The sequence below is a fragment of the Lampris incognitus genome, chromosome 20 (genome assembly GCF_029633865.1).
Source record: "Lampris incognitus isolate fLamInc1 chromosome 20, fLamInc1.hap2, whole genome shotgun sequence".
Taxonomy (NCBI): Eukaryota; Metazoa; Chordata; class Actinopteri; order Lampriformes; family Lampridae; genus Lampris; species Lampris incognitus.
The window spans coordinates 21,931,305-21,944,863 of NC_079230.1; the positions used below are offsets into that span (position 1 = coordinate 21,931,305).

At 43.0% G+C, this 13,559-nt stretch overlaps 1 protein-coding gene across 1 annotated transcript in view; it reads left to right on the top strand.

Annotated features, from left to right (window-relative positions):
- The window catches only part of LOC130130640 (phospholipid-transporting ATPase ABCA1-like), a 302,901-nt gene that overhangs the window by 53,572 nt on the left and 235,770 nt on the right, over positions 1-13,559 (top strand). The window contains exons 9-10 of the mRNA XM_056300397.1: positions 8,256-8,395; positions 9,639-9,755. Of these exons, the coding sequence (XP_056156372.1) occupies positions 8,256-8,395; positions 9,639-9,755 (257 nt within the window). The remainder of the gene's footprint in view (positions 1-8,255; positions 8,396-9,638; positions 9,756-13,559) is intronic.

Genomic DNA, 13,559 nt, shown 5'->3' on the forward strand with positions numbered 1-13,559 from the left:
GACTTAATTATCTCCAAGAGTCTGAACATTGCTAAGGTTATAGTGACTGATGTCGCTCTCTCCGATCATTCCTGTGTTTTCTTTGAGAGTACTATCTCTGTGTGCACAAATAATCAGAGGTAATCACAAAACAGCATATCACTGAAAGCACCAGTGAAATATTTATTAAAGCTTTTTCTTTCACACCCACCCTCTCTTGGTCTTATTCAATTAGCTTGTAAATAATTTCAACTCTTAAAATTACAAATGTTATTGATGCCATTGTGCCCACTAAGGTGAAAGTGGTCTCTGGTAATAAAAGATCTCCATGGAGATATTCCACACTGGTCAGAATAGAAAAAATAATGTCATAAAGCTGAACACAGGTGGAGAAAAACAAATTTTACCATTCATTGTGATATCTATAAAGAGAAACTGCACTTATAATTTGGAACAGAAATGTAAGGGAGTCCTACTCTGGCAGCAATGAATTTGCCTCCTTCAATGACAATATTCAGAAAATTAGACAGGCAGTTAGTGCCTCCATATTAGGTACGGGGTATGTGTTGTCCCTGTGTCCACCTAAAATCTATTCAAATTGCATGGCACAATTTGATCCTATCAACCATAAAAACTTGGAGGACATTATACAACATCTGAAACCCTTCTCCTGCTGCCTTGACATTCTGCCAATAGGCTTTTTCAAAAATGTTTCTAATTGCATGGCCTCAGATCTTGACCGCACCACAGCACTGAGACTGCTCTTGTTAAGGTCTTTAATGACATCTGCTTAAATACACACAGTGGCAGAATCTCAGTCCTGTTATTATTGGATCTCAGTGCTGCATTTGACACAGTCAACCACAACATATTACCAGACCGACTGGAAAACTGGATGGGACTTTCTGGCACAGCACTAAACTGGTTTGAATCCTACTGAAAGGATTGGGACTACTTTGTGTCTATAGGTAATTGCAAATCTGAGTGGAAAAAATGACCCGTGGAGTTCCGCAAGGCTCCATTCTGGAGCCTCCTCTAACATCTGTATGCTCCTACTAGTTCAAATTGTGGAAAACAGCAAAATATGCTGCCATAATTATGCAGATGACACGCAGCTATACATAACCATATCACAAGGGGACTATAATCCCACACAAGCACCGAGTGAGTAAGTGCATTGAACAAATCAACGATCGAATGACTCAGAATTTTCTTCAATTAAACAAAGATAAAACTGAAGTAATTGTCTTTGGAACCAAGGAAGAATGATTAAAAGTCAGTGCTCAGCTACAATCGGTAATGTTAAAAACCACAAACCAAGCCAGAAATCTTGGTGTAGTCATGGACTCGGACTGGAATTTATACAACCACATTAAGATAATTGCAAAGTCAGCCTACTGTGACCTGAAGAATATATCAAGCATTAAAGTTCTTACGTCTCAGCAGGATTTGGAAATACTTGTCCGTGCATTTATCTTCAGTTGACTTGACTACTGTAACAACATCTTTACAGGTCTAAAAAAAAAAAAATCAAAACAGTTGCTGCTGATTCAGAATGCCACTGTTTGAGTCCTTACTAAGGCCAAAAAAGTGACTTACATCAGTCCAGTTCTGAGGTCTTTACACTGGCTCCCTGTCCATTAAAGAATTTATTTTAAAATACTGCTCTTGGTTTATAAAGCCCGAATGGTTTAGGACCAAAATAAATTTCTGATCTTCTGCTACATTATGAACTATCCAGACCACTCAGATCATCTGGGACAGGTCTGCTTTCTGTCTCCAAAGTCAAAACTAAACATGGAGAGGCAGGTTTCAGTTTTTAGGCACCACAGAAAGCTGCAGGTCTGCTGCAACTCTGTTCTTTTAAATCAAGCCTGGAGACTTACATTTGCTGCTGCTTTTTATTAAATCAAATTTGAAGCTTTTGATTATTATCTTACACTGCACTGTAACTTTTACTCTCCTATTGTACCTAATTTTTTTCTATCTTTACTACTACTACTACTACTACTACTACTTTCGGCTGCTCCCATTAGGGTTCGCAAGGCGGATCATCCGTTTCCATTTCTTCCTGTCCTCTGCCTTCTGTCACACCAGTCACCTGCATGTCCTCCCTCACCACCTCCTCTTTGGCCTTCCTCTTTTCCTCTTCCCTGGCAGCTCCATATTCAGCATCCTTCTTCCAATATACCCAACATCTCTCTTGCTTTGTCTCCAAACCGTCCTGTCCTTCTTTGTCACTTGCTAGCATTTTCAACTCTGCCACCTCCAGCTTCGCCTCCTGTCTTTTCATCAGTGCCACAGTCTCTAAACCATATAACATCGCTGGTCTCACAACCATCTGGTAAACCTTCCCTTTAACTCTTGCTGGAACCCGTCTGTCGCAAATCACTCCTGACAATGTTCTCCACCCACGCCACCCTGCCTTCATTCTCTTCTTCACCTCTCTTCTGCACTCCCCATTACTTTGTATAGTTGACCCCAAGTATTTAAACTCATATGCCTTCGTCACCTCTACTCCTTGCATCCTCACCATTCCACTGTCCTCCCTCTCATTCATGCATATGTATTCCGTCTTTCTCCTACTGACTTTCATTCTTTCATTCCTCTTCTCTCCAGTGCATGCCTTCACCTCTCCAGGCTCTGCTCAGCCTGCACCCTACTCTTGCTGCAGATGACAATGTCATCTGCAAACATCATAGTCCACAGAGACTCCTTGCCTGATCTTGTCCTTCAACCTGTCCATCACCATTGCAAACAAGAAAGGGCTCAGAGCCGATCCTTGACGTAATCCCACCTCCACGTTGAACCCATCTGTCATTCCAACCGCACACCTCACCATTGTCACACTTCCCTCATACATATCCTGCACCACTCCTACATACTTCTCTGCAACTCCCGACTTCTTCATACAATACCACACCTCCTCTCTCGGCACCCTGTCATATGCTTTCTCTAAATCCACAAAGACACGATGTAACTCCTGGCCTTCTCGATACTTCTCAATCAACATTCTCAAAGCAAACATCGCATCTGTGGGGCTCTTTCGTGGCATGAAACCACACTGCTGCTTGCTAATCGTCACCTCTCCTCTTAACCTAGCTTCTGTTACTCTTTCCCATGTCTTCATGCTGTGGCTGATGAACTTTATACCTCTGTAGTTGCTACAGTTCTGCACATCGCCCTTGTTCTTGAAAACCGGTACCGGTGTGCTTCTTCTCCACTCCTCAGGCATCCTCTCACTTTCCAAGTAGGGTATAAGCAAGAGTTAAAGGGAAGGTTTACAAGATGGTTGTGAGACCAGCTATGTTATATGGTTTGGAGACAGTGGCACTGACGAAAAGACAGGAGGTGGAGCTGGAGGTGGCAGAGTTGAAGATGCTAAGATTTTCACTAGGAGTGACGAAGTAGAACAGGATTAGGAACGATTATATTAGAGGAACTGCTCAAGTTGGATGGTTTGGAGACAAAGTAAGAGAGGCAAGATTGAGATGGCTTGGACATGTGGACATGTGGCTTGGACATGTGTGGAGGAGAGATGCTGGGTATATTGGGAGAAGGATGCTGAATATGGAGCTGCCAGGGAAGAGGAAAAGAGGAAGGCCAAAGAGGAGGTTTATGGATGTGGTGAGGGAAGACATGCAGGTGGCTGGTGTGACAGAGGAAGATGCCGAAGACAGGAAGAATAGAAACGGATGATCCGTTGTGGCGACCCCTAACGAGAGCAGCCGAAAGTAGTAATAGTAATTTAGTTAAAGACAGCTTTGCTTCAAAATACTTTATAAATGTGGGAGATGTATTGCTGTTGACATGTTAAAATGTGTTGAACCATGTATAGAACTGATTTGCGGAGTTAGACCGTTTTTGGGTATTTTTCCCGTTTTCCTTTCTTGATTTTTTGGCCAGCTTCTTTGGCGATGTCGCCGTCTTTCTTTCAGTGCCACGCCCCCAGAGTCTGAAACCAGTGGATGCCTCAGATTTTTACACGTTTTTGAAGCTTTGTTTTATATACTTTGCAACATTTTTAATCATACAGAATTGGCTGGGTGGTTACTGATATGTTTTCCTGGGGTATGGGTATCCCAAAACACAGATTTGAGCTCAGTTACCCGCCACTTTAAAAACTCCACTGCCATCTCTCCTAAACATCTCCACGCCTCCACAGGTATGGTATCAGGACCAACTGCCTTTCCACTCTTCATCCTCTTCATAGCTGCCCTCACTTCCTCTTTGCTAATCCACTGTCCTGATTCACTATCCCCACATCATCCAATCTTCTCTCTCTCTCATTTTCTTCATACATCAGCCCTTCAAAGTACTCCTTCAACCTTCTCAGCACACGCTCCTCACTTGTCAGCACATTTCCATCTCTATCCTTGATCACCCTAACCTGCTGCACATCCTTCCCAGCTCAGTCCCCTTGTTTAGCCAATCGGTACAATTCCTTTTCTCCTTCCTTAGTGTTTAACCTCTCATACAACTCACCATACGCCTTTTCCTTTGCTTTTGCCACCTCTCTCATTGCTTTACGCTGCATCTCCTGTACTCCTGTCTACTTTCTTCATCTCTCTGACTATCCCACTTCTTCTTTGCCAGCCTCCTGTATAATTTGCTGTACTTCCTCATTCCACCACCAAGTCTCCTTGTCTTCCTTCCTCTGTCCTGATGACACACCAAGTACCTTCCTAGCTGTCTCCCTCACTGTTTCTGCAGTGCTTGCCCAGCCATCTGGCAACTCTTCACTACCACCCGGTGTCTGTCTTAACTCCTGCCTGAACTCCACACAACAGTCTTTCATCTTCAACTTCCACCCTTTGGTCTTCGGCTCTGCCTTCATTCGCATCCTCTTCTTGGTCTCCAAAGTCATCCTACAGACCACCTTCCGATGCTGCCTAGCTACGTTCTCCCCTGTCACCCCCTTGCAGTCTCCAATCCCTTTTAGATCGTGGCTTCTACATAAGATATAGTCCACCTGTGTGCACTTTCCTCCGCTCTTGTACATGTTCTTGTAATATGTATTCACCACAGCTATTTCCATCCTTTTCTCAACATCCACCACCATTTGTCCTTCCACATTTCTCTTCTTGACACCGTACTTACCCATCACCTCCTCATCACCTCTTTTCCCTTCACCAACATGCCCATTGAAGTCCGCTCCAATCACCACTATGTCCTCCTTGGGTACACTCTCCACCACTTCATCCAACTCACCCCAGAATTCTTCTTTCTCTTACATCTCGCACCCAACTTGCGAGGCATATGCACTGATAACATTCGTCAATATACCTTCAATTTCCAGCTTCATACTCATCACTCTGCCTGACACTGTTCACCTCCAGCACACTCTTGACATAATCTTCCTTCAGAATTACCCCTATCCCATTTCTCCTCCCATTCGCACCATGGTAGAAGAGTTTGAACCCACCTCCATACTCCTGGCCTTACTCCCCTTCCACCTGGTCTCTTGCACACACAGTATACCTACCTTTCTTCTTTCCATCATATCAGCCAGCTCTCTTCTTTTACCAGTCATACAACATTCAAAGTTCTGACTCTCACCTCCATACTTCTACCCTTCCTCCTCTCTTGCCGCCTCTGGACATGCCTTCCCCCTCTCCTTCTCCTTCGCCCAACAGTAGCATAGTTTCCACCGACACCCTGCTGGTTAACAGTACCAGTGGTAGTCGTTCGTAACCCGGGCCATGACTGATCTGGTATGGAAATCTTATTTATGATCCACATATTTGATTTGGCAAAGATTTTACACCAGATGCCCTTCCTGATGCAACCCTCCCCATTTATACGGGCTTGGGACCGGCACTAAGAATGCACTGGCTTGTGCATCCTTAGTGGCTGGTTTTTTTCTATCTTTACAATTGTATTTAAATGTCTTTTTATTGCCTTATGTTGCTTTTACATCTTGTCTTGATGCCTTTTATGTTTTCTGTAAAGCAAGTTTTAATCATTATGCAGGACAGCCAGCAAATGCTACCTAACATCATTTGGCATATATAAAATATTTGAACAACCAGGCAATCATTTTCTACTGGATTAAACTTCATTCTCATTCAGGTTCCATTCTCTTGAACTACTGGAATGAGCAGTAGTAGCTTTAATCACAACAGTAACTTTAAAATGATGAAATCACTATTTTAGTCAATTCCAGGCGATCCATAGTCAAGTCACAAACTATATTCCACTTGGGTTATACAGATCACCCATACGTTTGTAAAATTAATTTCAGTTTAGCATGAACAAAGGTTTGAGATGGCTCTTCTTCATGGTCAAAGGCTGGAGAAGGACACGTTGGTTGTTGGTCTTTTCTCCTGGCTCTCTTACTGTACTCCCTCAAGCATTTTCCATTTCCTTCAGTCCTTTTTTTCCTTTTGATGTGAGTAATTAAAATAAAAAACTCCCCCGTCTGATACGAACTACAGAGGCGTTCCTCTTAGCTGATGCTCAGTAGACTCCCCGGTTACTCATTTTCCCTGCAGATAACTTCATTTCTGAAGATTTATTTCTTTCCCTGTCTCTGACACAGTTCCCAATCGCTGTTTTAGATCTATTGGCATTCCTGAAATTTCTCTTAAAATACCCAACACCTGTTTGTTGAAAAACTGAGCCATGAGTTTTTTCGACTCGGAAAGTCTCTCTGTTTGCTACCATGTTGTTCATAAAACCACATTTTAATATTTCTCATTTTACTGTAGTCTGTACTGCAATCCTTAAAAAAAACACGAAATAGAGTTTGTACAATAAAACCCAAACTTAAAACGGAGTGTAGAATTTTTTTCTTTTCTAAAAAGTACATTTGCAGAAGGAGAAATGTCAGCCAATTAACTTGGGAGGCTGTGGCCAGCTGTCTGGTGGATTTCTACGCTGCAAGACCAGCCTAAAGCCTAATGTTTGTTCGAGCAACACAGTTTTGCTTCAAGTTGCTTGCTATGCCACGCTCACCCACTTTCACTGCAGGTCTTCATGTTTCTTAACCTCTGCAGCATGCTCACAACCTGGCAATATTCACAATGTGGCAGAAAGGTTAAATAAGTTATGATCCTGCCGCCTTTGAGCAAATTGACTTTTTTTTTCTTTCCTTGCTTCATTGAATCTTTTTTCTTATTTGCTTATTGGTCTTAGTACTTTGCTCTCTCCCTCTCTCTTAACTTTTTTATTGTTTTGATAGTCACCATTTAATCAAGTCTGCGGAGGAAGGGACAGAGTTGTGTGTTTTGCACTGCAGCGACAGCATTAATAATCTTTACAGTGTAAATGTGTGCACTTGAGTTGCTGTGTCATTCATCCTTATTTATTTTTAATTCATATGTGACTTGTATTACACGTGGGCAATGTGTGTGGCTGTTTAACAACTGGGTTTGTTTGCTGAGTTGTCAGATACAGCAGTGGTAGGTGTTTTTATTTGGGTTTACCTACCAGCTGTGTTCGACCCCCCCCCCCCATGTCTCTAAATGACTTTTCTCACTCTTTTAATTTAAAATGCCAAGTTTGTGCCCCAATGTATATGTCGAATATTAATTAGTTAATTAATTAGTTAATTAATTTATTTGGATTTTTCCTTTTCTCCCCAATTGTACTTGGCCAATTAGCTCACTCTTCTGAGCCGTCCCAGTTGCTGCTCCACCCCCTCTGCCGATCCGGGGAGGGCTGCAAACTACCACATGCCTCCTCCGATACACGTGGAGTCACCAGCCGCTTCTTTTCACCTGACAGTGAGGAGTTTCACCAGGGGGATGTAGTGTGTGGGAGGATCACGCTATTCCCCCCAGTTCCCCTTCCCCCCTGAACAGGCACCTCAACCGACCAGAGGAGGCGCTGGTGCAGCAACCAGGACACATACTCACATCTGGCTTCCCACTTGCAGACTTGGCCAGCTGTATCTGTAGGGACGCCTGACAAAGCCAGAGGTAACACGGGGATTGGAACCGGCGATCCCCGTGTTGGTAGGCAATGGAATAGAGCGCTATGCCATCCGGACACCCCATGGTTACATATTCTTATGAGACATATGTTAGCATCTGTTCAGTATCTCTACTTTTAAATAAGAAAAAGGTGTCCACAATTGAATTTCAGACAGATCTATTGTGCGTCCTGCACAGAGGCTACGTTGCTACAGTATGAGTGATTTCTGTGCTGCTGAATCAGCTTAGCGCTCCCTTTATTTCCTGGATTAAGTGGGGGGAGGTTAAAAAGAAAATGCACACAAGAGGAGGACATGGGGGCCATGGTTTGAATCGTTTCTCCTGTCTCGTCCTCTCCAGGCGCCTTCTGCCAGACTCTCATTGACACCCTGGAGGGCACACCTGGTCTGCGCTTCATTTGGAGCACCTTCAGGCCTTTACTGCAAGGAAAGGTCCTCTACACACCCGACACAGATGCTGCTCGACTAATGGTCAAAGAGGTATGATCCGCAGGAGAGGACGCCCACCAAAGACAGAGACATGTACTGGCCTGAATTTGTTGCCAGTTTTTTCATTAAAACACAAGTACACCTCCATACATATTTACAAATGGATCCATTCATTCCCATACTACAACATACTACACGCGGTTGCACATGACTTACAACGCCACATAAATAGACATGTCTGGATAGAGCTTTTCAGCAGGGTATATTGTTTAAAGCGGCTATGGCAGAGGATGAAAATACTGCCAAAGCAAGCTTTTTCCCAATGCTGTGGAACCATACCCACAACTAGATGAGCCTAAAGTGATGAATGAAAGGAAGTAAAGTGGGTTGAGGTCGAGCTTGTAGTAAGTGCATGTGGCCCTTCTGTTGCGTTCTGAGGGGTTGGGAGTAGGAAGACCACTGATCTGAGCACACACAAACGGTAACTGTAGCTGTGTTTGTACACACAACCATGTAATTCACAAATACCTGGCAGTCATGAGTGTCCTGGAAAAAAAAAGTACTACTAGTGTTAGCTCATTGAATGTTTAGCCATTATAAGGTTTAAAACAGCACTGTTTGGGACTGTAACTTTAATTGGTCTTGTCAAAATTTCAGCATTGAGAACCAGCTGAGTGTTGCATATGCACAGAATAGTTCAAATTGTTTTAAGGACACCCGTAGATGATGCTCAGAATACACCCAAAGATCATACACAGAGCGAGGCCTTTTGCTGGAAAAATGAATAATGCTCCAACAATAAAAAAGCTAGTGAGAAGGTTCATTTTGGGGGGGAACGTCATGCATTTTTCATGACACTTTTTTTTTTCTCTCCAAGATATTAACATCATTTTAATAACTGCATAAACAAAACAAACAACAGGCAAACAGCGGGAATTTTGTGACAAGAATATTGAGTGGGGATAATGAGTGTGAGCGAAACTCACTGACTTCACAGTGAGCTGCTCGATCCTGGCGCAGGAGGACCTCTTCACACCCGACGTAGTCGGATTGTTTACAAGTCAGTGTTCAGGGGTAAATAACCCCATTTACATTTGTCACCACGGGGGTGTTGAAGGTGTTAGAATGTGATGAGTTTCTCCTGGGAACTGGTGAAATGTGCTGCTGCGCTGCATTTTCAAGTCTGACTCGGCTCTAAAGGAATGGAAAAGGCTCAGTGGGTACGCGTTCGACTGGTGGGAGGCGAGTTGATACGTAGTGCTAAATACTGTATTGTACCCATTTCTCTTTCCAGGCAAATAGGACATTTAGTGCTCTGGCTACATTGAGAGAGCTTGCTGAGTCTTGGAATGAGCTCGGGCCACGTGTGTGGGACTTCTTTCAAAATGGCCGCCAAGTCAATACTCTTCGGGTAAGATTCTGCACCTAAACTGGTTTTCAGAAGTACAACATGTGATCTCCTTTTCTTTTCTTTTTTTACTTTCTTTTTGCAAACTTCTCAGATATCACATTTTTATGAGAAGTTAGCATATGGTTTGTGAGCTGTGCTACTCGACAACTGAATATGAATTATTTATGCAGTTTGTCAATACATTATTGTTAGATTCACAAAAGGTGCTTAATCACCCAGTATTGTTTCTACAACATACGCCTTAGATATTAAATGCCGCTTGTACATAAAATGAGCAGAGCTTCAACTAGCGTAGTTAATGTCCCCAGAAGACCTTAAAAGAATAGCTTTGAGAAAACAATCGCACCCAATTAGGTGTGATTTTTATATCGAGATGTACTCTCAATAAAAAGGATCTAATAGACGGATGAATGTCCCTCATGAGGCTGATATTGCACATGTCAAAGCTGGGCTGTTATTGTTTTCAATACATATGAGCCACCCTTTTCAATTCTGCACCAGTTCAAGGTTTGTATTATTTCAAAATACATTTGAGAATAATCGAAATAATTTCATGCAGTATTTATGTGTCGTTGTACTACATTTACATTCATTTTGGCATAGATGTATTCATTTTCTATGTTCTCCAATATCAAAACCAGCCTTTCCGTGCCGCAGGCAAACGGTTGATGGACTTTCACTCCTCCAAAGATAAGGGTGAGCGATGGCACGGTCATACCCGTTCGGGAATAACGGAGTTGCAGCGCTCTTCAATCATGACCAACAAATACAAAATGATAGAAAAATGGTGAAATCCAGATAACTTCTTACCAATCGATTTCTTATCTAAGCTTCAAACACAGATTTTCATGCACAGACTCTTCTTGCAGTTATGCCCAGTGTCTAAAATGACACATGAGAGGAGTGGCTCACTCAGACCAACCATTGCTTAAAAAGTTAGAAATAAGCATTTGAAACTGTCCATCTGTATTATGTCGAGTGATATTTACCCTTCCTTCAAAATGCAAATAGACATAATAAAAAAAAGGCTTTTGCTCCACCCAAGCTTCTCAAATATAAACAATTTATTTCGTTATTGCATTTCCAGTTGCATCCTTCCAAGTGAAACTGTACATATTATGTGTACATGAATGTGTTGCTCTTCCTCTGGGATATGGCAGTGGTAGGAGGGAAGAAGTTCTGGATAAGTGCAGGATAATTTTCATCCTGACAGAGGGGATTATCTGGGAAAGGAGAGTACATTGATACCTTCCCATTATCTCTCTCTCTCTTGCTCTCTCTCTCTCTCTCTCTCTCTCTCTCTCTCTCTCTCTCTCTCTCTCTCTCTCTCTCTCTCTCTCTCTCGCTGCTCCCTGTATTTCCTTAGCGCTGACATTACTCTGGTGTCACTCTAAATGAGCTTACAGGCAGCTGGAGGGAAGCGGACGTTGGGAGCTCCATATAGCTGGGGTATTCATTACCCTAGCCCTAACCTTTACACAAATGGGCCAGCAATCCTCCTTTGTCTTCATTTTCTCCCCAGCCTAGTGAGCTCCCTCTCCACCTCTCTCTACGAGAGCCGGTGGCTGAGGGTTTGTCATCTTCAGAGGTCCTTCAAGGTCCCAGACACCTTTTACATTGATGGTGCAATTACCATCACCATCACCACCAGCACCACATCGGAGATGTAAAATTTTGGGTTTTGACCTGACAAGAAGGACAGTGCGTATCCTATGAAATGGCTTCAAGTACTGAAGTGTTTTTTTTTTCAACTCAAACTGTTTCACCTGATGTTTCAAAGATTTCACCTGGAAAAACAAGTTCAGCCTTATTTTTTTAAATTCTTATTGGGTTCACAACAACCTTGACAGTGTCCATACACTTTGAAAACTTTATTTTCCAATTTTCAAGTTTTTTGGAACAGGTATACAAAGCACACCAACAACAACAACAACAACAACAACAAAAATAAACATGTAGGAATCCCCCCTCCCCCCCAAGGCTAAAAAAAAAAGAAAGAAAAAGAAAGGACTATGCAGGGATTTCTTATTCCAATTCCACATAATAACCATATTTTTGAAGACGATATAAAGTTGTACACATATATCTATAAGTATTTTCGCTACAACCAGCTAAATAAAAAGTACATTCAATAAAAGGGAAAACCTTCAATAAAGTCTATGAAAGGACTCTAGGTAAAAGTAAAGTTTTTGCGGGTTTTACATATTTTATATCGGAGCTTTTCTAAAGGTAGAAAGGACAGCACCTCCCTCAACCACTGCAAAAATGATGACGCTTTATTCGACTTCCAGTTAAATAGGATAAGTCTGCGTGCTAGTAATGAGGCAAATGCTGCAAAGTTGTGACCTTACAGTTAGGGGGTGGTATGCCAAAGATGGCAGTGTGAAAATCAGGGTTTATGGTCTGTTTACAGATATGTGAGAATACATTAAATATCTGTTCCCAATAACTGTTGAGGGAGGGGAGTGTCCATACACTTTGGAGCACAGAAGTTAACATACACCGCCCAGCGTCCGGGTAGCATAGCGGCCTATTCCATTGTCTACCAACACGGGGATCACCTGATCGAATCCCCGTGTTACCTCCGGCTTGGTTGGGCATCCCTACAGACACAATTGGCCATGTCTGCGGGTGGGGAGCCGGATGTGGGTATGTGTCCTGGTCGCTGCACTAGAGCCTCCTCTGGTCGGCTGGGCTGCCTGTTTGAGGGGGAGGGGGAACTGGGGGGAATAGCTTGATCCTCCCACATGCTACGTCCCCCTGGCGAAACTTCTCACTGTCAGGTGAAAAGAAGCGGCTGGCGACTCCCCATGTATTGGAGGAGGCATGTGGGAGTCTGCAACCCTCCCCGGATCGGCAGAGGGGGTGGAGCAGTGACCAGGAGGGCTCCGAAGAGGGTAATTGGGCGGATACAATTGGGAAGAAAAAGGGGGGGGGGACTACACCGCCGAGGACAAGCGTTGTTGCACCTGTAAAGAGCGCCATTTAAAAAAAAAAAAAGGATTAGTTTGAGTTCTTTGGGGCTTTTTTTTTTTGCTGTGGGGACCTGACCATTTTCCCTGTTTTAAAAGGCCAACTATTACATCTCCCTTCTAACAGGAAGACCCTAGATAATTTCATTTGACACGTGGCCACTAAGGTTAAATGGCGTAGCTGCAGCTCTCTGGCCTAAATGCCACTGAACATTAGCTGGTGGGGGTCTTGCCTTGCCACTAGAATTGATGGCTGAGTGGACGTTTCGAACGATTCGGCTTCCGATGCCAGCGATACAGTATTCTTCACAAGTGCAATACGCCCGCACTGTTTGCAAATGAGCAACTTCGGTTTAACGGTGACTCACAAGTATAAAGATAATCACGTCTTTAATGCGTCGTGGCTGTAGCGTCGGACCAACAAAGATGGATATACTGATTTTCCAAAAGGTCAAATGCGGCATTGAGATTACTTCATTGGACACTTTGACCTAAGGTTAACTGGAATATCATCAGAAGTGTTGACACTGAAATGCCACAGAACACTCCGGCCAGAATACATCTGAATATAAACTAGCCGGTCCCCACTTTCAGAACGCCTGGACGGAAGTAGTCAGTTTTGTCCTGCAATTACTAATGTGAGCCTCTCACTTCAAAAAGGTCAAAACCGCAGGAAACCTATTATTCCACAACACATTATCTATCTGTGCATTTCAAATTCCTTTCAAATATTCCCCTGCAATCCCTGCCAAGCATATTATAATCTGTTAATTATGGTTCTTGTAATAACATTGCCATTTACAAATTAGCACACGGGTGTTGATTTCATAGC